This window comes from Martes martes (genome assembly GCF_963455335.1).
Source record: "Martes martes genome assembly, chromosome: 3".
In the NCBI taxonomy this organism is placed as follows: Eukaryota; Metazoa; Chordata; class Mammalia; order Carnivora; family Mustelidae; genus Martes; species Martes martes.
Genome location: NC_137890.1, coordinates 62,805,082 through 62,832,606, shown reverse-complemented (window position 1 = coordinate 62,832,606; position 27,525 = coordinate 62,805,082). Strand labels below are relative to the sequence as shown.

The 27,525-nt window shown below is 37.9% G+C and overlaps 1 protein-coding gene across 2 annotated transcripts in view; it reads left to right on the top strand.

Annotated features, from left to right (window-relative positions):
• The window catches only part of LOC308339981 (small ribosomal subunit protein mS31-like), a 35,697-nt gene extending 9,221 nt beyond the window's left edge, over window positions 1-26,476 (top strand). For both annotated transcript variants that reach the window (XM_080799099.1, XM_080799098.1), the window contains 5 exons: window positions 9,159-9,317; window positions 10,114-10,251; window positions 14,068-14,147; window positions 18,093-18,236; window positions 26,168-26,476. In XM_080799099.1, coding sequence (XP_080655225.1) covers window positions 9,159-9,317; window positions 10,114-10,251; window positions 14,068-14,147; window positions 18,093-18,236; window positions 26,168-26,397 — 751 coding nt within the window. In that variant the 3' untranslated portion in view covers window positions 26,398-26,476. The remainder of the gene's footprint in view (window positions 1-9,158; window positions 9,318-10,113; window positions 10,252-14,067; window positions 14,148-18,092; window positions 18,237-26,167) is intronic.
• The last annotated feature ends 1,049 nt before the right edge of the window (window positions 26,477-27,525 follow it).

Below are 27,525 nucleotides of genomic sequence, written 5' to 3'. Positions count from 1 at the left end.
CACAGAGACTGTAGCACATGAAAGATACTGTTAGCCTTCTATATTTAAATAGGAAGGGGAGAGGCACCTGGCTGGCTCAGTGTGTTGAGCATGTGACCCCTGATCTTGAGGTTGTGAGTTCAAGTCCCATATTGGGTTTAGAGGTTACTTTAAAATCTTTGGGGCGGTGGCTCAGGTGCTGGGTGTCTGCCTTTGGCTCAGGTCATGATCCCAGCGTCCTGGGATTGAGCCCCACATCAGGCTTCCTGCTCCTCGGGAAGCCTGGTTCTCCCTCTCCTGCTTCCCCTGCTTATATTCCCTCTCTCACTCTCTCTCTGTCAAATAAATAAATAAAATCTTTTAAAAAATAAAATAAAATCTTTAAGGGGAGCCTGGGTGGCTCAGTTGGTTAAGCATCTGACTTTTGATCTCAGCTCAGGTCTTGATCTCCAGGTCACGAGTTCAAGCCCAGTGCTCGCTTCGGCAGCACATATACTAAAAACGAGTTCAAGCCCAGTGTTGGCCTCCACTCTGGGTGGGGGGTGGGGTGGCCTACTTAAAAATTTTTAAAATTGGAAAAAAAAAATCTTTAAATAGGAAGGGGACATCTGCATACAATTTAGAGAGGAAAAGAGTCAAGATCTAATTGAGAATTCCACATGTTTTCTTACATGTTCATCAGTGTTATTAACTGCAACTTAATTGCCTCTTTAAACTGTTAATTACCAAATTGTTTATATCCTGATTTGGAGGTAGCCTCATGTCTCTGAAGGACTGGGTTTGAAATTTCCATTTTTTTTTTTAAGATTTTATTTATTTATTTGACAGACAGAGATCACAGTTAGGCAGAGAGGCAGGCAGAGAGAGGAAGGGAAGCAGGCTTCCCACTGAGCAGAGAGCCTGATGTGGGGCTCGATTCCAGGACCCTGGGATCATGACCTGAGCCGAAGGCAGAGGCTTTAACCCACTGAGCCACCCAGGCACCCCTGAAATTTCCATTTTAAAAATTCCACTGAGGATAGAATTTAAGCATGTTGATTACAACTGTTTTATATGACTTCCTTTGACCAGTAATTATCAGTGCTCTCAGCTTATGTGGTTTCCTCAAAATATTGTAATTACTTGTGCTTGTGAAAAGAGTACTGATTCTTTTATTTTCTTTTTTTAAGATTTTATTTATTTATGACAGAGATAGCAAGAGAAGGAACATAGCCATGAGGAAGCTGAAGAGGGAGAAGCAGGCTTCCTGCTGAGCAGGGAACCAGATATAGGGCTGGATCCCAGTGTCTGGGACGCTGGGATCATGACCTGAGCCAAAGGCAGATGCTTAACTACTGAGCCACCCAGGCGCCCCTATTTCACTGATTCTAATAATGTTTTAGCATTATGTTGTAGTTTAAATGGCAATGTTTTGTTTTAATGATACTTAAATAATGGTGAGTCTTACACAGATATCATCGATTCAAATAGTGATAAAGTATGTGGCTTAAACAACCCCATCTTTGACATCTCTTAGCAGAATCAGCAGCTAATGTAGATTTTTTTTTTAGTTAAAGATTTTTAACAGAGAGAGACATAGCAATAGAGGGAACACAAGCAGGGGGAGTGGGAGAGGGAAAAGCAGGCTTCCCGCTGAGCAGGGAGCCCAATGTGGGGCTCTATCCCAGGACCTCAGGATCATGACCTGAGCCAAAGGCAGATGCTTAATGACTGAGCCACCCAAGCGCCTACTAATGTAGATTTCTACTTTCCAGAATGACTTAATATTTTTATGAAACTTCTTGGTTTCTGTATTGTATCCCATTGTATCAAAACCATCCCTGGAATGCGTAATTGGGTGGTAGAGAATAAGCTAATTCAGTGCATGCCCGTCATAGGTACCCCCTCTCCTCTATTTATTTATTCATTGTCAAGTAATCTCTGTACCCAATGTGGACTTCAAACCCACAACCCTGAGACTGAGTCAGATGCTTTACTGACTGAACCAGCCAGGTGCCCCATCTTCCTCCTCCTTTTTAGAAACAAAATAAACAAAAATAGTAAAAGCATATAGAATTAGATGATATAGACACACACACATGCACATATATATATCTATCTTTAGTGAGAGGGTTTTTTTTTTTTTAAGCTTCCAGACCTGTTTGTGACCCATTGTGGTTTTTTATTACAATTATATAATTTAATTATTTATTATAGAAATGGTTAAAATAAGTTGAATGTTTTGCAAAGACTCAGAAAAAATTTTTTTAAATTCCTTTCCAATTAGGTATGAATGAGACAAGCAGAAAAATGTAAGAAAATTCTGCACTCAGAATGCTTTGTAAGCCTTTTTAAGTTCTTAATCTGAGTTTCCACTTTAAAGAAACCAAAATCGGAACTCTTGGAGGATGTACTATAGTGCAGTGCATATATAAAAGATACATGTTGGAACTTCTGTTCAAAGAAGGGCTTTGGTCCTGCAACAAAATATTGGTGAATGAGATACATTTGTTTTAAAAATTTATCTTTTAGGGGTTCCCAGGTGGCGCGGTTCATTGAGTCTCAGACTCTTAGTTTTGGCTAAGGTCATGATCTCGGGGTTGTGAGATCAAGTCCCGCATCGGGCTGTATGCTCAGCGTGGAGTCTGCTTGTTCCTCTTCCTCTGCTTCCCCCCATTTGCTCTCTCTCTGTAAAATAAATAAATTAATCTTTTTTTTAAATAAAATGAAAATGTATCTTTTAGGAGCCCTTGGCTGGCTTAGTCAGCAGAGCATGTAGTGCTTGATCTTGGGGCCCTGAGTTTGAACCCCACATTGGGCATAGAGTTTACTTAATTAAAAAATTGTTTTTAATGTATCTAATGATTTTGTTCCCCACCTTCTTTTTTTAAGGGATCCCAGATGCACAGATTTGGGTTAATCATCTTTGATTCATGATGACTGTCATGGCTCCATGTATGACCTGATTCTAGTTTTTTATTTGTATTATATATTAAACAGCTGTTGATAAAGTTAGTGTGGCTGCATAGCAATTACTCCAAAATTTAGTGGCATAAAACAACCATTTTTAAGGCTCATGGCTTCTGTGGGTCAAGCAGTTTGGACAGGACATAGTGGAAAAGGCTAATCTCTGCTCTGTGCTGTCCTCCCTTGGAAGACTTGGAAGTCCAGGGGCTGGAATCGGTTAAAGGTTTGCTCATTCATAGCTCTGACAGTTGAAGCTAGCTGTTAGCTGAGACCTTAGCGCAGGACTGTGCAGCCTGGGCTTTCTCACTGCGTGGCATCTGGGTTCCAAAGGCAAGTGTCTCAAGAGAAAGTGAGCCAGAAAGAATTTGTGTTGTTTTTATGGTATAACCTAGGACTCATACTGGATAAGATTGGATACTTTCCTGTTTCATATTGATTGGAGGGGAGGGGGTGGTACTTGCTTTTTATCATAGCAACTGCCAGAAAAGCATCTTCACAAAAATATGTCATCAAAAGGAATGCAGTGGTCCAGTGTTAACACTGGGAACCACCTTGACTTAGTAGTTTGCACGGTCACTGACTAATGGCTGTGTTTCCCTGTGGTGCTTCCCTGCGGTGCTGTGTTTCCCTGTGGGCATTGTTTGAGAACCTAAGTCGTATTCTGCATTGAGCTCCCTGTGCAAGCCTGTGGGACCATACCCGTTAGTTTCTTAGAATTCTGTTGTCTGTTCATAGTCTCCCTAAGGCACCATTTTAAATCTTTCTAAGATCTTGGGGAGCCTGACTGGCTTAATTGGTAGAGCATGAAATTCTGGCTTAGTTGGTAAAGCATGAAATTTTTTTTTTGAGATTTTATTTATTTATTTGATAAAATGAGAGAGCACAAGCAGAGGGAGCAGGAGAGGGAGAAGCAGGCTCCCTGTTGAGCAGGGACCCTGATGCAGGGTTCATATGGGCTCAATCCCAGGACCCTGGGATCGTGACCTGAGTTGAAGGCAGGTGCTTAACTGTCTGAGCCACCCAAATTTCCTGAGCATGCAATTCTTGATCTCAGGGTTGTGAATTTGAGCCCCATGTTGGGTGCAGAGATTACTTAAAAATAAAATCTTTGGAAAAAAATCTAAGATTTTAACAAGGAGTTTTGTATTGATACCCATGGCTTTATCATTAAACAGTGTTTTCCTGACACTGCACTGAATTTGATCTCTCTTCAGAAGCTATTTCTTTTTTCTTTTTTTAATTTTATTTAAATTTAATTAATTAACAGATAATGTACTATTTGTTTCAGGGGTACAGGCCTGTGATTCATCAATGTTAATATAATACCCAGTGCTTATTACAACACATGCCCTCCCCAATATCCATCACCCAGTAACCCCATCCCTCCATCCCCTCTCCTCCAGCAACCCTTAGTTTTGTTTCCTGTGATTAAGAGTCTCTTATGGTTTGTCTCCCTCTCTGGTTTCATCTTGTTTCATTTTTTCCTCTCTTCCCCTATGATCCTCAGCCTTTCTTAAATTCCACATATCAGTGAGATCATATCAGAAGCCATTTCCGAATTTTAGCATCATTTCCTTCCTGGAGGAGCTAAGAAGGAAAAATGTTTTATTTATTTATTTATTTATTTTTAAAGATTTTATTTATTTGAGAGAGAGAGAGCATGAAAGGGGCGAGGGGCAGAGGGAGAAGCTGGCTCCCTGATGAGCAGAGGGCCTGATGTGGGAATTGATCCTGGAACTCCAGGATCATGACCTGAGCCGAAGGCAGTTGCTTAACCAACTGAGCCACCCAGGTGCCCCAAAATGTTTTATTTTTGATTCCAGCAAATCTTGGTTCCTTTATATGGTACAGTTTTTTCTCATCTCTGTGTTCTTGAATTTTATCATCCGCAACTAAGAAGCCAAGAGGCACCTTCTACATTGAAAGTCTCCTTAGACTGGCTTACCCAATTCCCTGGGTGTATTTCCTGTTTTCCATGTTACTACAAACAACAGTGTTGCTAAAGAGAAGTCCCCTTTCCTGCAGCTTCCAGTAATGTTGATTTTCCTAAAGTTCTCCCTCACAGTGGCTTTGAGGCCCTAGTCTCTCATATATACTTGCCTCAAGGTCTTTCCTGTTTCCACCCACTGCCTAATACCCAAAGGTTTCCCATACATTTTAGGTTTTTTGTTACAGTAGCGCCCAACTTCTAGATACCAAAATCTTCCAGTTACGTGTTATGGCGCAACAAACCATCCCACGGCTTGAGCAGAGCGTGGTGGAGGTAGCTGTGTCGGCCCCACTTGGCACTAGTGAGGGCCAGTGCAAGGGGAAGTTTCGCTCACGTACTTACCAGTGGCTGGTGCTAGCTCCTGGTTAAGACTGTATTTGGGGCTTTTTGCCAGAACACTGAGTCAAGGCCTCTCCATAACCTCCTAGTTGAGTTCCAGGGACAGACATCTCAAGAGAGCCAAACCAAAGCTGCGTCATCTTACATGACCTAGGCTTGCAAGTCACTGTGCATCATCTCTATCGTTGTGTTCATCGAGGCAGTCAGTTTGCTCTGGTTTCAAGGGGAGGGAACATGGAGTCCTTCTCTCTATGGGAATGTGGCAAGGTTTTGGAAGAGTCTGTAGCACCAGAAATACAGGTATCTCTATTTCCTAAAAGTATTATCTGCCACACCTGTTAACCTGATAACTGTTGATGTCTGTTGTACTAAAGGGAACATTACCATGATGAAATTGACCCCTAATTGATCGCATCTGGTTTGGGAGACTATCGGTACCTTATGGTTCACCATATGTACCTAGGGCTTCCTTGTGCAGTTGCTCTTGTAACTGCATGTCCGTTGTGGGGACCATGGAAACTCTGTGGCCTTGTTACGAGAGAGAACCAGTTCCCACGGGGCACTAAGTGAAGAAGCTCCTGCACCTGCATGATGTGGGTCTCCTAACTTTTGGATGGCATGTGCGGTGTCATCCACATGAGTGCTGCAAGGATTGCCACTGAGAGGGACACATGAGGCTGCCCTGCCAGTCTGCTGTGGTTCTGTCCTTTATCTTTCTGAATAGACTGGACCAAACACGTTTGTGGTAGTCTTGTGAGTCTGAATGGGTTGTGGAACCTAACAAGACCCCTGGTGAGTACAGCAATAACCAAAATTTCTAGCTCGTACTTTAACTTTCTCTTAACTAAGCAACTATCTGCTCTGATCATCCAATAAGGTTTCAGTTACTTATTAATGAATCCACGGATTGAAATTTAGATTATTCTAGTTTTTCATTGGTATAAAATAATGCTATGATGAACTTCATTCAACAACTTTAGATTGTCATTATATCTCAGGCAGTGTCCAATGAGATGGAGGAGAGGAGTGAACAAAACAGCATCAAAAAAAAAAAAGTCTCTGCTCCTTACGGAATATTGGGGGAGTCGGGGTGGGAGAGAGTATATATACTCACATCACATAGACATACAATATGTCAGGTGATGAAATGTGAAGAAAAATAAGATAGGCTGGAGAGGGGCTATTTTTTAAAAGGGATCGTGGGAGAATAATGATTAAGCAAAGGCCTGAAATATAAGGGCTCCTGAGTGGCTCAGTTGGCTGGGCGACGACTGGCTCTTGATTTCAGCTCAGGTCATGCATGACCTTGGGGTTGTAAGACAGAGCTCTCCATCAGGCTCTGCACTGAGCATGGAGCCTGCTTGAGATTCTCTTCCTCCTCCCTCTGCCTCTCACCCCCTTCATGTGCTCACTCACTCTCTCTCTCAAAAAAAAAGGCCTGAAATAAAGTTATGCATAAAGCCATGCAGGTATCTGAAAGATGATTTGCTTTCAGGTACTAGGGATAGAACTGCTTAAGCCTTGAATTTGGAGTGTGTAGTATCCCTCAAATTACATGTATGTATCTGCTTATTTTCTTTAGCTAATACTCCTGGAGGTGGAATTTCTAGGTAAAAGGATTTGCATATGTTTGGGACTTTTTTTTTCCTGGTGAGAGTGAGAGAGCATGCTCATGCGAGTTGGGGAGGGGCAGAGGGTGAGAGAGAATGAGCGTGCCCTGGGGCTCCTTCTCAAAACCCTGCGATCATGACTGAGCCAAAATCAAGAGCCGGGCACTAAACTGACTGAGCTAGCCAGGTGCTGCTTAGGCTATTGAAAATGTGTCATCAGATTGCCAAAAATTGTGTTAATTTTTGTGTCCCCTTAACAGGATCCTACTCCTTACAAGAATTTCTTTTCTGAAATTGTATATGTCATACAATTCATTTTAAATAAATTCAGGAAGTACAGAATGGTATAAAGTATGTTTTCCTGAAATAGTGTGAGTTATAGGATAGAACAGGTGGTTATTTTAGCAAGTTCTCTTGTTAAAAATCTGGGTAGAAGGATCTCAGTATGTAAAGATCATCTTATTTCAATGATAGAAGCTCCCTGACAATTTTTATTAACTAGAACATTTCAAATTATAAAACCAGAAACTATGATTATAAAGAACACCGTTGTGATAAAATTCATGGTTCTAGAAAATGAATACTCGTTTATATTCTTTGTACACTCTGATCAAATATGTATATTAAAATTTGAAAACAAACCTCTCAAGTAGTTTAGGAAAAGTGATTTGGGATAAATTTCAGACCTTATTCATAGGTAACAGTTTTGTAAGTAGCTCATTTCTTTTTAACTAATAGTAATATTAATTGTAATATTCCCTTTTTTATTCTGTTTTTCTTCCTTGGTATAGTCAGGTTTTAGAGTTCTCATATCTCAGGTAAAGTCCTTAAATCTTTATCCAGCAACTTAGGGATTTGGGAATTTTGATTTACATATTAAACAACCGATCATTATGTAGAAAGTAAAACATTAACTTGGATCCCGCTCACTGAGAGAGCAGTTCTTAGTGAGTTAATATGTAATAATGTAGACAATGTTTTTTTATGTCTGGCACATTTTTCCATTAACTTATCCTAATTTACTGAGGAAGAGCTTTGTTTAAAGCTTTTTCTTATGGAAAGTTTAAAACATAAAATCCTGTAATGAACCCCTTTGTACCTGTCACACAGTTTCAGTAAGCAATATTTTTGCCATTCTTATGTTGTCTATATCTTCACCTACTTTCCATCTCCTACTAGATCATGATAATGATTTATGGTTCTTTTTTCCCCAGGTAAAATTTACATACTTTGAAGCATACACATCTTAGCTGTAGGATTTTGGCAAATCCACGAGCTTATCAAGACACAGCATTTCTCATTTCCTTCTTCCCGTCAGTAGCCTTCTGTCCTGAGGCAATCACTATGCTGATTTTTTTCAGTGTAGGTTAATTTTGCCTGTTCTAGAAGTTGTATAAATGGACTATTACAGAGCACCCTTTTTTTTTAATCCAACTTTTCATTGTTTCATTCATGTTAATAGCATGAGCTGAGTACTATTCCATCATATGGATTTATCATGATATGTGAATAGATTTAGCTACTTTAATATTGGCTTGCAATATATATAGTTTCTGAAATAAATTGGCATCTAAAAATCCAGTAAACTATAACCGCCACTCTTTTTTTTCCTCACCCCTCTACTTTAACCATTATATAAATATATAATATATATAAAATATATATTTAATTTAATATATTCTGAGTTAGTATTGTGCTTAATTTATATTTTAATATATTACTTTAATGTGTTGTTCTGAGTTAGTATTGTGCTTCAACAAGTATCCATTAACTTCAGCTTGTGACATTTTAAAGTTTATATAAAACCAGTACCGGGGCTCCTGGGTGGCTTGGTCGTTAGGTATCTGCCTTTGGCTCAGGTCATGATCTGAGCGTCCTGGGATCGAGCCCTTCATCGGGCTCCTTGCTTGACAGGAAGCCTGCTTCTCCCTCTCCCACTACTCCTGACTGTGTTCTGTCTCTCACTGTATCTTCCTGTCAAATAAATAAACAAAATCTTAAAAACAAAAAACAAAAAAGCAATACCGAGGGCACATGGGTAGCTCTGTGGATTGAGCATGTGACTCTTGATCTTGGCTCTCTGGCTCTCAGGGTCTTGAGTTTGAGCCCCAGGCTGGGTGTGGTGCCTACTTAAAAAAAAGCCAAATATTTAAAAATAATTGATTTTGTCAGAAATGGATTTTTTTGAATGACGAAAAAAGTTTTCTCTGGAAAAGAATCATTTTACTTTCCACTAAACTAACGGCATAATAAGTAATGCCTTTTTTTTTCTTGTTTTTCATTTTCTTTGTTAGAACCAAGTCCGTGAGTCCTGAGTTGGAAGCAGCGGCATCTGCTGTTGCAGATTTTCTCCCTTTTGATAAGCAGACAACCAAGTCAGAGCTGCTCAGGCAACTCCAGCAGCATGAGGAAGTCTCAAAGGCACAGAAAGATGGAGAAAGAACTAAAATTAGGTTAGTGAATCAAATAGTTCTGTTGGTAATGCTGGTTTTTCAAAATAAATTCTTTTCATGTGACTGTTGAGTAATGTGCACAGTATATCAATTTATACATGAAATATTTCTTATAGGTGGAATATTAGTAATTTTTTTTAAACTGACATGTTAAGTAAGATTGCAGTCTTTCAAAGATCAATGGAATGGTTTAAATTTTTCTTTCGCGAAGTTACACGATCTCTTGTCCCTGAAAAAGAAATGATAAATTCAGTATCGTGATTAAAAACAAGTAAAAGAATAAGACAGTTTCTCTGAGAATATTAATTTTTTCCTGTTAAATAATTTTCTGGTCTTATGTACAGTATGATCATCTTCAGGCCTGTTTCCTTCACTTTTGCTTTTATCCTTATGTTTTAGCTGACACCTCCTCACTCTGCCTCTCATCTCATTATTTTATTTTATTATTAAATAACTGACTGAAGTTGATACACTACTTCAGATGTCTGATACTTTTTCATAAATGACACTTTTTTTAAAATAGTGTCACATAAAAGTGACACTTTTATGTTTTAAATGAACATTTCTGAGGAATACCTTCAAAAGTTGTGTTTCAAAAAGAAATATAAATCTTAGTGGTCTGTGGGATGTGAATTAACATATGACATATAATCTTTCATTTAAACATAATGCTTTGTGCTGTTATAGTGCGTGGAAGTGAAATATGACTTAAATAATAGGAATCTCATGTATAAGAAAGTTTATTACTATCCTGTAGCTACAGTTTCTGATACACTTGACCTTTTTCTTATTTCAGTGTCAGTAACATAATATCAGATATGAAAGTTGCCAAATCTGCCACAGCTAGAGTTAGTACAAGAGCAGTGCATCAAATTCAATTTGATGAAGGAACTGACAATTACATGGGACAGAAGACTGATGATCTTAAGAAAAGGTACTCAGGCTTTGCAGTCTGTTTGGTTTTGCTGGTTTTATTTGTTTCTCTGTAGATTTACTTTATTCTGTGCATGTTATTGCTGATAGGTATTTGAGCATTATGGATGCATTTATATCTCTCTTCTCACCCTGCATGTACCATTTCCTATAGAGGAAACGATGTTCTGGGTTTAGTAGTCTTATGCTTTTCTATACCATTAATCACATCGAGCCCTGCCTCCTATTTATCCATGATGAGTAGAGGTCTCCTGATTTAAGATAAGTGGAGCCGATTGAATTCTGAACAAATGAGCATTTGTGAGAAGCATTATTTTTCATTCTGATATGTACATAGCAATATTTATATAGTTTTTCTATCTCTATATAATTATCATTATTCATACCTTAGAGAAATAATCCACCATCAAAAAAAAGAAAGAAAGATCCATTATAATACCTTAAGGTGGTAGATTATTTGTGGCAATTTGAATTTGGTGATTTGCAGACTTAAAGATGCTAAGCCATGCCTTATGTAATTATTTTAGAATAAAAAGCTGTCTGTATTTACTGAAAGTTTCTGTTTTCTCTCCTTCAAGCCCATGAAGTAATAGTCGGGGAGGGGAAACCAGATATTTAGTATGCTCTAACAAAAACTAACTGATCTTGATAGAAGGGGGAGCTTACAGTTGGAGTGTTTTTGACATGTTATGTATTCTTTGGATTTTCTTTTAAGTATAATCCCAGCAAGTTAATCAGAAGTTAAACTACTGATTTGTACAGGAAGATTGTAAAAGATAGTCAGCTGTTAACAAAGCAAGTTCAAGAAGGTACAATGATTTAGAGAGATTCTCTGAATTACTAACTTAAAGTGATTTTATGCTTATGACATGTTGAATAGAGTATAATGTATACTTGGAGTGTTACTTAAGATTCCTCAAAATATTTAATTTCAGGGGTGCCTGGCTGGCTCAGTCAGTAGAGCGTGCAACTCTTAATTTCTGGGGATTGTGAGTTCAAGCCCTGTGTTGGGCATAGAGCTTACTTTAAAAAAAAAAAAAAATATATATATATATATATATATATATTTAATAATTTCGGTCTTGTTTCAATCAGTCATCTTTGAAATGATTCCACGAAACTACATCAGAATGCTATATCATAGTTTGATTCTTAATGATATTAGCCATCATTGAAAATTAGAAGGTGGCAGGGCACCTGGGTGGCTCAGTTGGTTACGTGTCTGACTTTTTATTTCAGCTCAGGTCATGATCTCAGGGTTGTGAGATGAGCCTGCTTAGGATTCTTTCACTCCCTCTCCCTCTCTCTTCTTCCTCCTTCCAGCCACCCCACCCCCCTGCTGCTGCCAACACACGTGTGTGTCTGTCAAAAAAAAATTCTTAGAAATTAGAAAGTGGTAAGGGAGAAGCTAAAAAGTTGGACATTTGTTTATGTGCATATAATGACTGTGTTAAACTGACTGAAGGACTCTAGAGTAAGGGAGAGGAGTGATGGGATACCAGGTTTTTACCCTGCTCTGTCATGGGACAGCCTGAGACAATCCAGGCCTAGACTAATCACCACAGATATACCCTGGGCTAATTCATTCAGGAAGAGACATCTGAGAGGGGTGAGGCACAGAGCACTGGCTTTGGAGTCATTCTGGCCTGCCTCAGAATCTTGGCATTATGCCACTGACTAATTCTGGGACTGAGGCAACTTTTACAGCCTTGTCGGTCTGTGTCCTCATCTATAAAATGCTGAAACTGAAGCCTGACTTAAATGGCTTTCTTGAGGGGCGCCTGGGTGGCTCACTGGGTTAAAGCTTCTGCCTTCGGCTCACGTCGTGATCCCAGGGTCCTGGGATCGAGCCCCACATCGGGCTCTCTGCTCAGCAGGGAGCCTGCTTCCCTTCCTCTCTCTCTGCCTGCCTCTCAGCCTACCTGTGGTCTCTGTCAAATAAATAAATAAAATCTTAAAAAAAAAAAATGGCTTTCTTGAGAAATAGGAGAGGAATGTGCCAGCTATATATAGTAGATGCACAGCAAATGTCTGTTCCCTTCCCTTCTTCTTTAGTACATTCTAAAATTCCATACTTTACCAAATCATTCCCTCTTTGCTGTGAGTTACCTTAATCCATCTGCCTGTTAACCTGATGCAAAGTGAGGGCGTGCAGGTGGGGAGAGGGACGCAAAAACACTGAAAATAGTTGGGGAGCATAAATACCTTTGTTTAAGAATACTTGGGGATCTGTTAAAGGAAAACTTAAGTGATTTGAGATTACTTTATCTAATTTTAATATGGTAGTTGAATTTTTTCAGTTAATGTGATTTCATTAAAAAATTCAATTCAGAAAAGAATTTTAAAGATTTTATTTATTTTATTTATTATTTGAGATAGAGAAGCAGGCTCTTCACTGAGCAGGGAGCCCAATGTAGGGGGGACTCAATCCCAGGACCCTGAGATCATGACCTGAGCCAAAGGCAGACACTTAACTGACTGAGCCACCCAGGTGCCCCAAAAATTCAAAATTATTTTAAAACTAATTATCCAGTTTTGAACTGGTTTTTAATCTCCCAGTAAATTTATTCAAGTATGAATGTGAATTGATGCATAAAGCAGTTGATTAAAATATACAAGGAAAAGTTACCTATTAACTCTCTGACATTAATTTTAATAGTTAATTTAAAATGTTATGTAAAGAAAGTTAATCATTATGTTAAAATTACAGAATGATTGCTTTATAAGTGGGAATGTTTTTTTGTTTTTTTTTTTTTTTAAAGATTTATTTATTTATTTATTTGACAGAGAGAGATCACAAGTAGGCAGATAGGCAGGCAAAGAGAGAGAGAGAGGGAAGCAGGCTCCCTGCTGAGCAGAGAGCCCGATATGGGACTCGATCCCAGGACCCTGAGATCATGACCTGAGCCGAAGGCAGCGGCTTAACCCACTGAGCCACCCAGGCGCCCCAAGTGGGAATGTTTTGATTTATCTGTGCCATCTTTTATAATTATAGTTTGTAATTAAACATGCAGTGTTTTCTGCCCTTAAACTAAGACAACTGTTGACTTTAACAACTTTTAATTTAGCATATTTTAATAACTTTCTAATGTTGAGTTTTCTAAAGCCTTAATATGAAATGGATCACATAAAATTATGGAAAATTAATCTTTTCAGTTAGATATTTTGGAAATTAAACTACTTAAACTGCTTTATTGTATCATGATGCAAAAATTCAAGTACACTTGTTCCAGTTTTTAGTTATCCATTCTTACGATGCAGCAATTTAGTTAAAATGTCTGTTGTGGGTCAGTGGAATTTTTACTTATTTATTTATTTATTTTTAAGGATTTTATTTATTTATTTGACAGAGAGGGGCACATTGAGAGAGGAAACACAGGCAGGGGATGTGGGAGGGGGAGAAGCAAGCTTCCCGCTGAGCAGGGAGCCTGCTGCAGAGCTCTTCCCAGGACCCTGGTTTCATGATAAGCCACCCGGCACCCCAGTGGAATTATTTTTAATTTCTACATTGAGTATTTCATATAAAATAGTTTTCTTAAGGGGGCCTGGGTGGCTCAATCATCGAGCATCTGCTTCGGCTCAGGTCATGATCCCAGGGTCCTGGGATCGAGCCCCACATTGGGCTCCCTGCTTGGGGGGAAAGGAAGCCTGCTTCTCCCTCTCCCACTCTCCCTGCTTCTGTTCCCTCTCTCACTGTGTCTCTCTCTCTGTCAAATAAATAAATAAAATCTTTAAAAATGATAATAATAAAATAGTTTTCTCAATTTTTTGTTGGCTATTGTAAAAATATTAAGTTAAATTGTTTTTTCTTTTTCAGTCTTAGGAAAAATATGCTCAAAGGGAAGAGACTTAATATTTTTGACCTTAAGGCAGTTACTGAAGAGGTACCTGAAACAGGTTTGTTAAGAACATGATTTCTCAGGTGTAGAAACATTCCATCTTTCAAAAAAAAAAGTCCTTAATATTTTGATTGCTCAATGTGAGGTATTTTAATAAACCGTCCTGTCATTGGCCTGGATCCTGCTTATGAATGTAATTGTTGCCATTGCTAGTCTTGGCCAGATTCCTCCCTTGAAATGTTGCATTCGGTGAGACAGTGGGAGGTAAGTACTACTACCTTCTTGAATCCAGAGCTGGCAGTTGGCTACTGATTTGGGTTAGAACATTAACTATCACCCTCTGTTTGCAACTATGCTATTACAAAAGATAAACTATGGTTTCTGCCCTAAGGCAGCTTGCTGTCTAGAAGAGGAGATGGTGGGGGGGTGGGACTCTGGGTGGTTCAGTCATTGAGCCTCTGCCTTAGTCTCAAATAAATAAATACAATATTAAAAAAAAAAAAAAAAGGAGAGAGCGTTTGTAGAAGTAACTTAATGAAGTGACTTAGTGATTGTTTAGGAGCTGGGAAGAAGAGCATTCAGGAAATATATTTAGCAGATTTGTGGTGGTCATGTTTGTTTTTTTTTTAAACACACCATCCTTTTTCCATGTACTTATCCCTTTGGGTAAGAGGTCAAATCTTTCATAATCACCATTTAAGTCTAATTAAAAGAGATGTAAGAGTGTCCTCTTGCTTGACATTAAGTATGGTTTACTGATAAATTCAGATAAACGGGAAGCTCAATACAAATGGTCTTCAGCTTACAAGTGGCTTTCATTTCCAAAGATTATAAGTTAGCTTTTGGGCTTGATAATTTTGTAATTGATATTTAAGTTCCATGGCCTGCCTCCAATGGCTCATTTAATCTATCATAGTTACTTATATAAACATCTGATTTTTCCCACTATTCAGTAAACTGCTAGATATTAGGGGCTGGGTTTCACTAATTTTTGTATACCCAGCAACACCTAGCCAGTGGCTGACGAATCATAGGAATTAACTACCTTAAATCATAAATGCTTTAAAAAAATTTTTTTAATAAATGCTTTTTTTGAACAAATTGAGATGTGAAGTATCAATCCATAGAGGAAAGGAGTTAATTCAATCAGTGTTTGTTCTTTTAAACTAAAGGAAAAACTAAGAGAACAACTTGCCTGCTCTTATTGCGAAAACTGCTTTCTGTCCTGTATGATGGACAGGAAATACAAGGGGCATCTGGCTGGCTTAGTTCTCAGAGCATGTAACTGGATCTTGGGATCGTGGTTTCAAGCCGCAAGTTGGGTGTTGAGACTTCCTTAAAAAAAAAAAAGGGAAATACAAAATGCACACACACATACACACACACTTAGATGATTCTAACAAGCTACTTGAAAAAAGCAAAATAAAATGTGCAGTCATGGAGAATAGATCACCTGTCTCCTGTTGATGTGGCAGCTATTACACTTGCATCAAAAGGGCATTTATTGGGGCGCCTGGGTGGCTCAGTGGGTTAAAGCCTCTGCCTTCAGCTCAGGTCATGATCCCAGGGTCCTGGGATCGAGCCCCGTATTGGGCTCTCTGCTCAGCAGGGAGCCTGCTTCCTCCTCTCTCTCTGCCTGCCTCTTTGCCTACTTGTGATCTCTGTCTGTCAAATAAATAAAATCTTAAAAAAAAAAAGGGGGGGGGGGGCATTTATTGTCAGGGCAGCTGCGGTTGTCCACCTAATGAACAGCCAGGAGAGGCACTTGGATTCTTGAAGGAGCCAGCTTGCTTTTTTAAATCAGAAATCCTGTTTCTTAAAACTGAAATTAGCTGGCAAGGAAGCACTGAAGTTTTATGTGTTCTATAAAAAATATAAAATGATTGTACTCTCATAAGGTAAATTTATTAACATTTACCTTAGGGGACGCCTGGGTAGTTCAGTTGGTTAAGCATCCCACTCTTCAGCTCTGGTCATGATTTCAAGGTTGTGGGATGGAGCCTGATGTGTCCCAAGTTGCAGGGAGTTTGCTTGTCTCTCTCCCTCTGTTACTCCCCCTGCTCTCTCTCTCTCTAGATTAAGTAAGAATAAGTAAGTAAAATTTTTTTTAAAAATTCAATGAAGGTACTGTTTTAATAAGTTATACTTGATTGAGTCTAAAGAATGTCTTTTGTTCCAGTTAAGTACAATACCCACCGCGTACACTGCTGTCTCTCTACCACTTAAAATAATGCCTGATGTATAGTTGGCATTCAGTAATTATTTATTGACAGAATGAATGAATTCTTCTGTCCCATGATTCCCACATTTTGCTTCCCTCCAGGTTTGTTCCACTGCTGTAAAGGATGTAGTCGTAGACCTTTCTACTTACCCTGCAGTAATTTAGAACTGAGAGGCAATATAGCTTAATGGAAGGAATTTTGGTATTTGATAGATGTGGATTATTCAAATTCAGATTCTGTCATACTAACTTTTCTGGGTTTCTCGTTCTCCATCTATAAAATAGGGCTAGTGCATACCTCTCAAGGATTAAATGAAGTAATGTAATTAAGTGTCTGTCAGGCACAGTGCCAAAACCACAGTTGACATTCAGGACATAGTTGCAGCCGTTAGCAATGACAGTGATGATGGTGGTGATGATTGTGATCACAGAAAAGATGTGGGCTGATCATTGTCTACTGAATAAATCTATAAAATGTGACTGATAATTATTTTGTTGTTATGATTATTCTGTAAATGTGGCTAATTAAGCCTAGGTGTGGTCGTACATGAACTGTTACATACAAGTCTGTGTGTAGACATAGTTTTGTTTTGGGTAAATATCTAGGAGTGAAATTGTATGCTAAGTGTATTTTTAACTTTTTAAGAAACTGCCAAACTATTTTTCAAAGAGGTTGTACCATTTTACATTCCCACCAGCAGTGACTGGTGGAAATATGATCCTTTCTTGAAAGATGTCTTCAATTTCCAGAGCAAATAAATGATTGAAATGTGATATGATGGTGGTCATAAGCTAACCTTATATGAACTTACTCATAGAGTTGGTTGTGAGGATGAGATGAACTAATGCATAAAAAGCATTAGCAGAGTAAGTGCTCCTTATCCAGTAGTAGTATCGTCAGTATTATGTTAATTTAATTTCTTTGGTCATTAATAGTAGTACATTGTGACTTATCTTGACAGACTAAAGATAAACAGGCTGGACTTTAAATATTAAAGTCACATGTTATATAAAAAATACTGACATTCATGGGACACCTTGGTGGCTCAGTCATTTAAGCATCCAGCTCTTGATTTTGGCTCAGGTCATGTTCTTAGGGCCGTGAGATCCAGCCCTGGTTGGCCGGCTCTGTGTTCAGGGAGAGTCTGCTTAAGATTCTCTTCCTCCCCGCTTCCTTCTCTTGCATACGTGGTCTCTCCCTCTCTTTCTCTCTCAAATAAATAAATATTTATTTTTTTTCCAAAGATTTTATTTATTTATTTGACGGAGAGAGAGAGACACAGTGAGAGAGGGAACACAAGCAGGGGGAGTGGGAGAGGGAGAAGCAGGCTCCCCAGTGAGCAGAGAGCCCAATGTGGGGCTTGATCTCAGAATCCTGGGATCATGACCTGAGCTGAAGGCAGATGCTTAACCAACTGAGCCACCCAGGGGCCCCTAAAATAAATAAATAAATCTTTAAAAAAAATACTCACATTAATGAAAACATTCTTAAACAAAATACACATTCCTTTTCCTTTCCAGTAGAGGGGGTGGTGAGACTTTAGGGCTTGCTTGCCTAGCAGTGTAGTAAATGCTAAAGCTTGCAGGAATTGTTGCTGTAGGCTTTTTTGTCATCTTCCTTTAGCTTTAGCTCTCAGTGAGTGACCTTTCATTATATACTGTTTATTTTAATCCTCAGGGCCTGAAATGCTGAAATGTATTACTAATTTAGAGTTGATTATAACATTTTAAAAAATAAAGATGTATATATTGACTTGTGATTATTTTGAAATGTTATTGTAGAGACAGCACCTTCACTTTGGGAAGTGGAATTTGCAAAGCAGTTAGCCATGGTAAATGAACAGCCCCTTCAGAATGGTTTTGCAGAGATGATCCAGTGGACGAAAGAGGGGAAGCTGTGGGAGTTTCCAATTAACAATGAAGCCCGTAAGTTAATTTCAGAGGTTTATAAAATTCCGTATGGAGATTAAATCTGGTTGGTGTTCAGTCATAGAGTTTGGTATTTACATGAATTTCAAAACTTTGTATAAATATCTCTGTGGTATCTGAAAAGAAATTTGACAGTGTTTTGTTTTTTTTTTTTTTTAAGTTAGAATTTCACTTAGTTCTGGGTTTTTGATAAGAAAAATAAAGAAGTAAAACTAGGGGCACCAGGGAAGCTCAGTTGGTTAAGGGTCCAACTCTTTTTTCTTTTTTTTTTTGGAAGATTTTACTTACTTATTTGAGAGAGAGCACGAGTGGGAGGGGAGGGGCAGAGGGAGAAGCAGACTCCCTGCTGAGCAGGGAGCCTTATGTGGGACTCCCATCCCAGGACCTGGGATCATGACCTGAGCCAAAGGCAGACACTTAACGGACTGAGCCACCCAGGCGCCCTTAAGCGTCCAACTCTTGATCTCAGCTCAGGTCTTAAGCCCTGTGTTGGGCTCTGCGTTGGGCATGGAGTCTGTTTTAAAAAAATAATATAAATTTAAAAAGCAAGTAAAATCATATGGTAGAAATGTATCATTAATTTCTTTTCTTTTTTTTTTTTTTTTTGAAGATTTTATTTATTTGACAGAGACACAGTGAGAGAGGGAACATAAGCAGGGGGAGTGGGAGAGGGAGAAGCAGGTTTCCTGCCGAGCAGGGAGCCTGATGCGGGGCTCGAACCCAGGACCCTGGGATTATGACCTGAACTGAAGGCGGATGCCTAATGACTGACCTACCCAGGTGCCCCGTGTCATGAATTTCTATGTGACGTGAAGGTGTTGACTACAAATGATGACAGTTTCCTAATTGCTAAGCAGGAGATTACCTGGAAAATCTTCTCATACATTAAATCTTGGGTATGAGATGATATTTCAGTTTTAGAGAACATTACAACTCTTTAAGTTTTATGCTGGTTGTCTTTTACTCATAAAACTATTGCACTAATGAGATGTAAGGTTCTTGTGCTTAAATGCTACTCAAAGCAAAAATGTTAGAAGACTTCAAGATTTTTTGGAACTCTGGCTCCATACCTAGGTTCTTCGAACTGCTAGACGCTATATTATCTACTTTCCTGAAGATTATTCTGGAGATATTACTTTTCCCTCACTCAAAAGGAAAACAGTATTACTATGCAGTTTATTTCTTATGCTTTTTTTTTAAGGTGTATTTTCAATTAGAAGAGATTCACTTACTTTTATGGTACAGTTAGCTAGGAATTGTAAACATCGCCGTAAGTCTTAGGAAAATGTAGTCCATATTTTAACCTTTGTAGTAGTATGCTGTCATTGTAACATTTTATTTTTTTATAATCTTTCATTTGTTTGGATTAATAAGTGGAATGGAAGCTTAAGTATCAGAAATATTTTGTCTTATATCCTCATAAATTATTACTTTGTGTAGGAAAACTTTTTAGAGACTGATAATTCCTTTAATAAATTCTGAATATTTTGTGGATTTGTATGGTATATGCAGTCATAAAGGATGCTATGTTGCTGTGTTTTCACCTGTTAAATATAAAATGTATATTTCTCAAAGTATTATGCTTTCCAGGGGCACCTGGGTGACTCAGTCAGTTAAACATCTGCCTTCAGCTCAGGTCACGATCCCAGGATCCTGGGATCGAGACCCACATCAGGCTCCCTGATCAGCGGGGAGCCTGCTTCTCCCTCTGCCTCTGCTGCTCTCCCCGCTTGTAGTCACTCACTCTTGCTCTTTCTCAAGTAGATAAATAAATAAAATCTTTAAAAAAAAGTTTTAAAAAAAAGTATTATGCTTCCCATACTCTGGTAGGTATCAGGGAAGGGTGAAAAAAAAAAGCCCAAGGACTTTTCAGTTGTGCAAACCAGAGTACAGATCTAGCTCTCTCAGTGATTAGGCATTTGCCTTTGAGAAAACAATTTAACCTCCTGAGGTTAAAAAACCAGATCAGTTTCCTCATCTGTAAAATTAAAGGTACCTCATTGGAAGAATGTAAGAACTAAGGCAAAGTTATTTGAGTTGCTCAGCACAGTTCTTAGTGTATAATACATGTAAATAAATGTTAGTTCATGTCCCTTCTGTATGAACACAGAATTTTAAAAGAAAAAAATTAGCAGGATGCAGTGGGTGATATTAAGGGAAAATTTCCTTATTTGATGAAACATGGGTGTTCTGAGTCATCGTAATTAAAAATATGGTTCTAAAACAAAATGTTGAGGTAGAATAACGTGACTTTTTTCTTTTAAGATTTTATTTATTTATTTATGAGAGAGAAGAGAGAGAGAGCATGAACGGGGTGAGGGGCAGAGGGAGAAGCAGATTATCTTCTGAGCAGGGAGCCCAATTCGGGGCTTGATCCCAGGACTCTGGGATCATGACCAGAGTGGAAGGCAGACTCAACCAACTGAGCCACCCAGGTGCCTGAACATGTGACTTTATTTAGGTGAGACAGTGGTTAGGGGTTCAAGTTTTGAGTGAGTTGTATGCTTAATCTCACTAAGCCTCACTTCCCCTGTCTATAAAATGATGGGAATAAAAATAAAATTTATTTTATGGGATTCTTCTGAAAATCAAGTGAGGTTATACAAGTAAAGCATCATCAACCATCATCATCTCTGTTCCTATAACAATATTATGAGAGGGTTTTACTATCCTGCAAGGATCTTAAATCTTAAACTGTTAGTGAGGATGTGTATATTCTAGGAACCACCAAATAGGATAACAGGAAAGTAAGGGTTAGCATACATTGTCATCAAAAATAAAACACTTCAGTTCGTCAAAATCTTGAATGTCCAAACTCCAAAGAAATTTATCTTAAATTTGACCTGGGTTTTGAGCAAGTTTAATTTTTACAAAAAGAAAAAAAAAAACCAAACATGTCTTTTGGTCAGGTTAGGGAGATAAATGTGACAAGTTTCCATATACACTTGTACATATTATTGATGCTTCAGGGTGGGAAAGGGAGGTATCTCATTTCCAGCTCCTTGAGGCAATTGTTATTGGAATGAAAAACAGGAAAAGAACTGTGGAAACTTTCTCACTTTGATCATTCCCCTCAGTATACAGTTTGGAACCTGAGAATACTTTAAGAGAGTGGCATTAGAATTTGAAGCCTAAACAGTTTAATAATATTCTTCTGTATTTCTTATTTTTAAATTTTAAGATTAATAAAATGTCATGCTCTCTCTACTAATAGTTAGCTTCATGAAGATTTACTCTGATACTTTGAGGGAAAAGTGTTTTGTTTTCAGGGGTGGGCCATGCCAGTTTCTGAACATAATACTGAAAATGACAAAATGACGTGTCCTGTGTTGACAGCTTTACTTTCCAGTGTTGTGTTTTTCATTTATATAAAAGATTTCAGTGTGTTGTTTTACCACATAAAACATATAAATTATTTTCCATTTTGAAGTAGCTTTTTTCCAGGTTGTTGTTGTTGTTGTTGTTATTTTTAAGAACTGGTTTGTCCCTTCTGTTTTGTTTGCCAGCATAGAGATTTGTAAGAGCAGTTAGATGGCATTATTCCCACTTAGATTTTGTAGTAGTTATTATATATTGGATTGATGATAAAAGCATTTTTATTTTAGCCTTAACTTTGACCTTAAATTTAATCATGTTTTTACTACTACGCAGTTAACAGAGTCTTGCTCTTGAATATTCTTTAGCCATATACATGCCACCAAAAAAATGTTAAGTACAATAAGTTTGGAAATGTATCAGTTTTTGGTACATAACATGCTACCACCAAAATTAGTAAAACAATAACTAACTTACAACTGCTCCTGAATTTATGGGTTTTCTGGTTAGTTCTGGCAGCTTAGCTGCAGGTAGTTCTCTCTAGAGTGGCTTGTCTCACATGTCTGATTGTGGGTGCTGGCTCTTGTCAGCGGAGGTAGAGATAACTGGATTATATGTCACGCATCATCTCAAAGACTAACTTGGACTTCTTCACACGACTGTAGTAGAGTTCATAACAGCAAGGAAGAGCAAGGATTGATGTGTAGGTACTTTTCAAGCCTGTGTTTGCACTGTGTTGAGTAATATACCGTTGACCAAAGCAGTTCACTTGCCAACCCTGAATTCAAGGGTTTGAGAAACAGACTCCATTTATGCAAAGAATGACAAAATCACATTGTGAAGGGGAATGTCTAGAAGCATGAGAGTGATACGATATGTGGCCATTTATCTGTCTACCACCTTGATTTATTTTTTATTTACTTCAGTTTTAATAAAAATAACGTATAGGGGCACCTGGGTGGCTCAGTGGGTTAAGCCTCTGCCTTTGGCTCAGGTCATGATCTGGGGGTCCTGGGATCAAGCTCCTCATCAGGCTCTCTGCTCAGCGGGGAGTCTGCTTCCCTTCCTCTCTCTCTGCCTGCTTGTGATCTCTCTTTCTGTGTCCAATAAATAAATAAAATCTTTTAAAATAAATAAAAATAGTGTATAGATCTTTAAGTATCCAAATAAATTTTTTAAAATCTCTTTCAGTAAATATAAACTAACTCCAAGTGAGTAGAAAGCTTTTAAGCCTTATATTTTGAGATAATTGTAGATTCACATGCCACTGAAGAGATAATAAATATCCTAGATAGCCTCTACCCATTTTCTCCCAATAGTTAACTTCCTGCAAAACCGAACCGTAGTACAGCCAAGCAATTGACATTGATACAATTCTCCATCCGTGTATAGATGTCACCAGCTTTACAAGTATTCCTTTATACATGTGTATTTAGTTCTGTGCAATTTTATCACATGTGTAGACTCAGGAGACCACCACCACGGTCAAGATACACGGTTCCATCATCTCAGAGCCCTCTTAGAGCCCTTCTAAGCCACACCTGCTTGCCTTCCACTGCCTCCCCTTCTTAGTCCTGGATCCCTGGCAATCACTAAATTCATTCGCTATTTTTGTAATTTTATCATTGCAAGAAATATATACAAATAGAATCATAGAGTGTGTAACCTTTGGGAATTAACTTTTTTTCACTCAGCCTGATTAATTACCTGGAAATTTAGCCAATTGTTGCATGTATCAGATGTTTGTGCCTTGTTTTTTGTTGTTTGGTTGGTTGAGGTTTTTTTGTTTGTTTTTTAATTGAGTAGTAGTCCATGATTTGAATGTGCTGTATAGTTTGTTTAACCATTCACCTGGTAAAAGACATCTGGGTTGTTAACCAGTTTGGGGCTATTATGAAAAAAGGTACTATGAATATTTTTGTACAGAGTTTTGTATGAATGTAAATTTCTATTTCCTTGGGGTAAATACCCAGGAGTGAAATTGTTTCATCATACAGTAGCTGCATGTTTAGTTTTTATTTTATTTTTTATTTTCTTAAAGTTTATTTATTTATTGAGCCCCAGCATGGGGCTCAAACTCACAACCCCAAGATCAAGATCACATGCTCTACCAACTGAGCCAGCGGGGCGCCCTACATGTTTAGTTCTGTGTGGGTTTTTTTGTTTTTGTTTTTGTTTTTAAAGATTTTACTTATTTGTTCATTTGAGAGAGAGAGAAAGAGAGAGTGCAGCATGAGCCAGGTGGAAGGACAGAGGAAGAGAGAAAGGAAGAAGTAGACTCCCTGCCCAGGGCTGGGGAGGAACCTGACACAATGCTTCATCCCAGGGCCCCAAGATGACCTGAGCTGAAGTCAGACACTTAACCAACTGAGCCACCCAGGGATCCCCTGCATGTTTAATTTTTTTAAAGAAGCTTCCAAACTGTTTTCTAGAGTGGCTATGCCATTTTATATTCTCACCAGCAATGTGTGAACCATCTGGCTTCTCATTCTCACCACCATTTGATGTTGTCGCTGTTTTTCTTTTAGATGTGTTTACATTCTGATAGATGTGTATTGATAGCTCATTGTGGTTTTAATCTGCATTTCCCTAGTGGGTCGAGAGGTTGACCACATTTTTCTTATGTGTGTTTGCCATCTATTTATCTTTTTCAGTGAAATGTCTGTTCTTGTTTTTTACCCATTCTCTAATTGGATTGTTTGGTTTTCTTACTATAGAGCTTTGGGAGGTTGTTTTTTTTTTTATATATTTAATATATTCTAGACACCAGACCTTTATTAAATCTTTGGTTGCATTGAGGCACCTGGGTGGCTCAGTCGGTTAAGCATCCGACTTTTGATTGTGGCTCAGGTCCTGATCTCAGGGTTGTGAGATCAAGCCCCGATAGGATGGATCCGGGCTCCACTGTTAAAACTTCATTTAACCTTCATTACCTTCTTAAAGGTCCTGTCTCTAAATATAGTCACATTGGGGATTAGGACCTCAACCTATCAATTTTGAGGAGATAACGATTCAGTCCATAACAGGGTCTATTTCTGGGCCCTCCCTTTTGTCCCATCAGTCTGTGTGTCTGTCCCTCTGCCAATACCACACTTTTGATTATTGTAGCTATTTCAGTAAATCTTAGCATTATCGCTCCCATTTTATTCTTCTTTCAAGATTGTTATAATATTCTAGGACTTATGCCTCTCCATATAAATTTTAGAATAAATTTGTTGGTAAAACTTTACTGAGATTTTGATAGGAACTAGTATTGGTTTTGTTGATTTTTCTCTATTTTTGTATTCTCAATTTTATTGATGTTGGATGTTATCTTTATTATTTCCTTCCTTTGCTTGCTTTAGAGTTATTTTGCTCTTTTGCTAGTTCTTGAGGTGGGAACTTAGGTTATTGATTGAGACTTTTCCTCTTCATCTGTATTCATGCAGTGCTGTATGTATCCCTCGTAGCATTGGCCGTGTCCCACAAATTTTAATTTGTTGTGTTTTCTTTTTCATTCAATTCCGAGTGTTTTTTAAGTATATTGCTTGATCTTTAACTGTTTCCTATTGTCTTTCTGTTACTGATTTCTAGTTTGATCCCATTATGATCTGAGCATGTACTGTGTATTACTCCAGTTATTTTAAATGTGTTGCAGTTTGTGACCCAAGATGTGGTCCAGCTAGGTGAATGCTCCATGAACTCCTGAAAAGATTTTGTATTCTGAAGTAGTTTGGTGGAGTGTTCTGTAGATGTCAGTTTGATAATGTTTGTTGATGTTCTTCAGTTCTTCTTTATCTTGGCTAATTTTCTAATTCAGATGTTTTTCTTTCTCCCTAGTAATTATTTTGTTTGTTTTGCTCTGAAGTCTGTTTTGTCTGATAATCATATAACCACTCATGCTTGCTTTTTTAAAAAATTAATGTTAACAAGATGTATTTTTCTCCATCCTTTTATTTTCAACCTTCTGATTTTGTGTTTGAAGCGAGTTTCATATAGAAAGCATATCGTTGGATGCATGATTTTATATTCACTCTCCAATCTTTGTCTTTTGGTTGGTGTATTTAGACCATTTACATCTGAGGTAATTATTGATTTGTTAGGACTTAAGTCTCCAATTTTATTACTTGTTTTCTTTTCATTTTCTCTATTTCTCGTTACATTTTGGGGGGGGTCCCTGTGAGCTGCTTGAACATGTTTTAAGATTCTATTTTGTTTTATTTACATAATTTTTTCTGTGTAGTTTGTGTAGTTTTCTTAGTGGTTGCTGTAGAATTGAAGTTTTTATTAGCAGTAACTGCTCCTATGCTTTGGACATTTATAATATGAATCATAATGTGAACATTTATAGTGAACATTTATAATGTGCTAGGCATTATATAAGAGTTTTATAAGCTTTGTATCTGTGTAATCTTTACAGAAACCCCATGAAGAAGGTTCTATTTTAATCCTCATTTTATACCTGAAGACTGATGCTCAGAGAAGTTAATTAATTTGCCCAGTCACACAGTTGTTAAATTGGTGGGCAAACATAGGTCTAACTCCAAAGTTGATGGCTTTAACTGTAATAGTCATTAGTGCTGATTTTACAATAGAGATTTTACTTCAAAATTGTATTTTATCTCATTTCCTAGGATTTGATGATGATGGTTCAGAATTTCATGAACATCTATTTCTGGATAAACACCTGAAAGATTTTCCAAAACAAGGACCAATTCGCCACTTCATGGAGCTGGTGACCTGTGGCCTTTCCAAAAACCCATACCTGAGTGTTAAACAGAAGATTGAACACATAGAGTGGTTTAGAAATTATTTTAATGAAAAACAAGACATTCTAAAAGAAAGTGGGATACGGCTTAATTGAAGACCATGGAAATTCTTATTTCAAGCTGTTGGTGATGGATATTAAAACTAAATAAAATAATTTTACTAGAAGTTTTCCTATATTGTGTTAATTATTACATTTGATTTGAATGGTATAAATGTTAAAATGCTTTAAAGTATATAGTGGTAACTGAAGAATATTCTTGCATCGAGAAAAGTTGTCAGTATTTACAGATTCAACTAGTAATTCTTTTTTTTTTTTTTAAGATTTTATTTTTATTGATTTGACAGAGAAACAGTGAGAGAGTGCAGGGGAAGTGGGAGAGGGAGAAGCAGGGAGCCCAGTGCAGGCCTGGATCCCAGGACTCTGGGATCATGACCTGAGCCAAAGGCACCAGACACTTAACAACTGAGCCACCCAGGCGCTCCATCAACTGGTAATTCGTAACAAGAAGAATATCTTAGAATTACTACAAGTTTAAGACAACTTCTTTTTCTTTTCAGTGACTATGCTTCTTTGAAATACAATTATTAGCCACATATCTGATGACATCAGAGTGCTCTAACAGTTGAGATGGTTTATAGACAGGTTTATATGCACTGACTATGTATATTTACACACACATATTTTTATTTATATATCTTTATATATTTCACCCTAAATTAATTACCCTTATCGAAGTCTAGGTCATGAACAAGAAGTAACCTTGTAGAGATAAGTGGCTTATTCTAACCCCTCTAGTCCTTTAGGTCTTTGTGCCAAAGTTAGAACTATTTATTTTCTATTACGGTGCTTAGCAGTGTGACTCAAATTCATACAACTCAAAGGAATAAAGATTCTAAAAAACTCAAAACAAGAATTTAGTTTATAGTGGTCGTACGCTAGTAGTGTTTTAGGCTCCCGGCATAAGCAAATGGAAATCCTATGAAGGAACCCATCATCAACTCAGAATTCAAATTACAAAACACATAAGGAAATAAAACTGTGTGATTGGACACGAGCAGAAGCAGACTCATAAGGTCTTTAAATGTTAAGCTTGGGACACCTGGGTGGCTCAGTCAGTTAAGTGGCCAACTCTTGATTTTGGCTCAGGTCATGATCGCAGGGTCATGAGATCAAGCCCTGTGCCCGGCTCTGTCCTGGGTGTGGAACCTGCTCTCTCTCAAA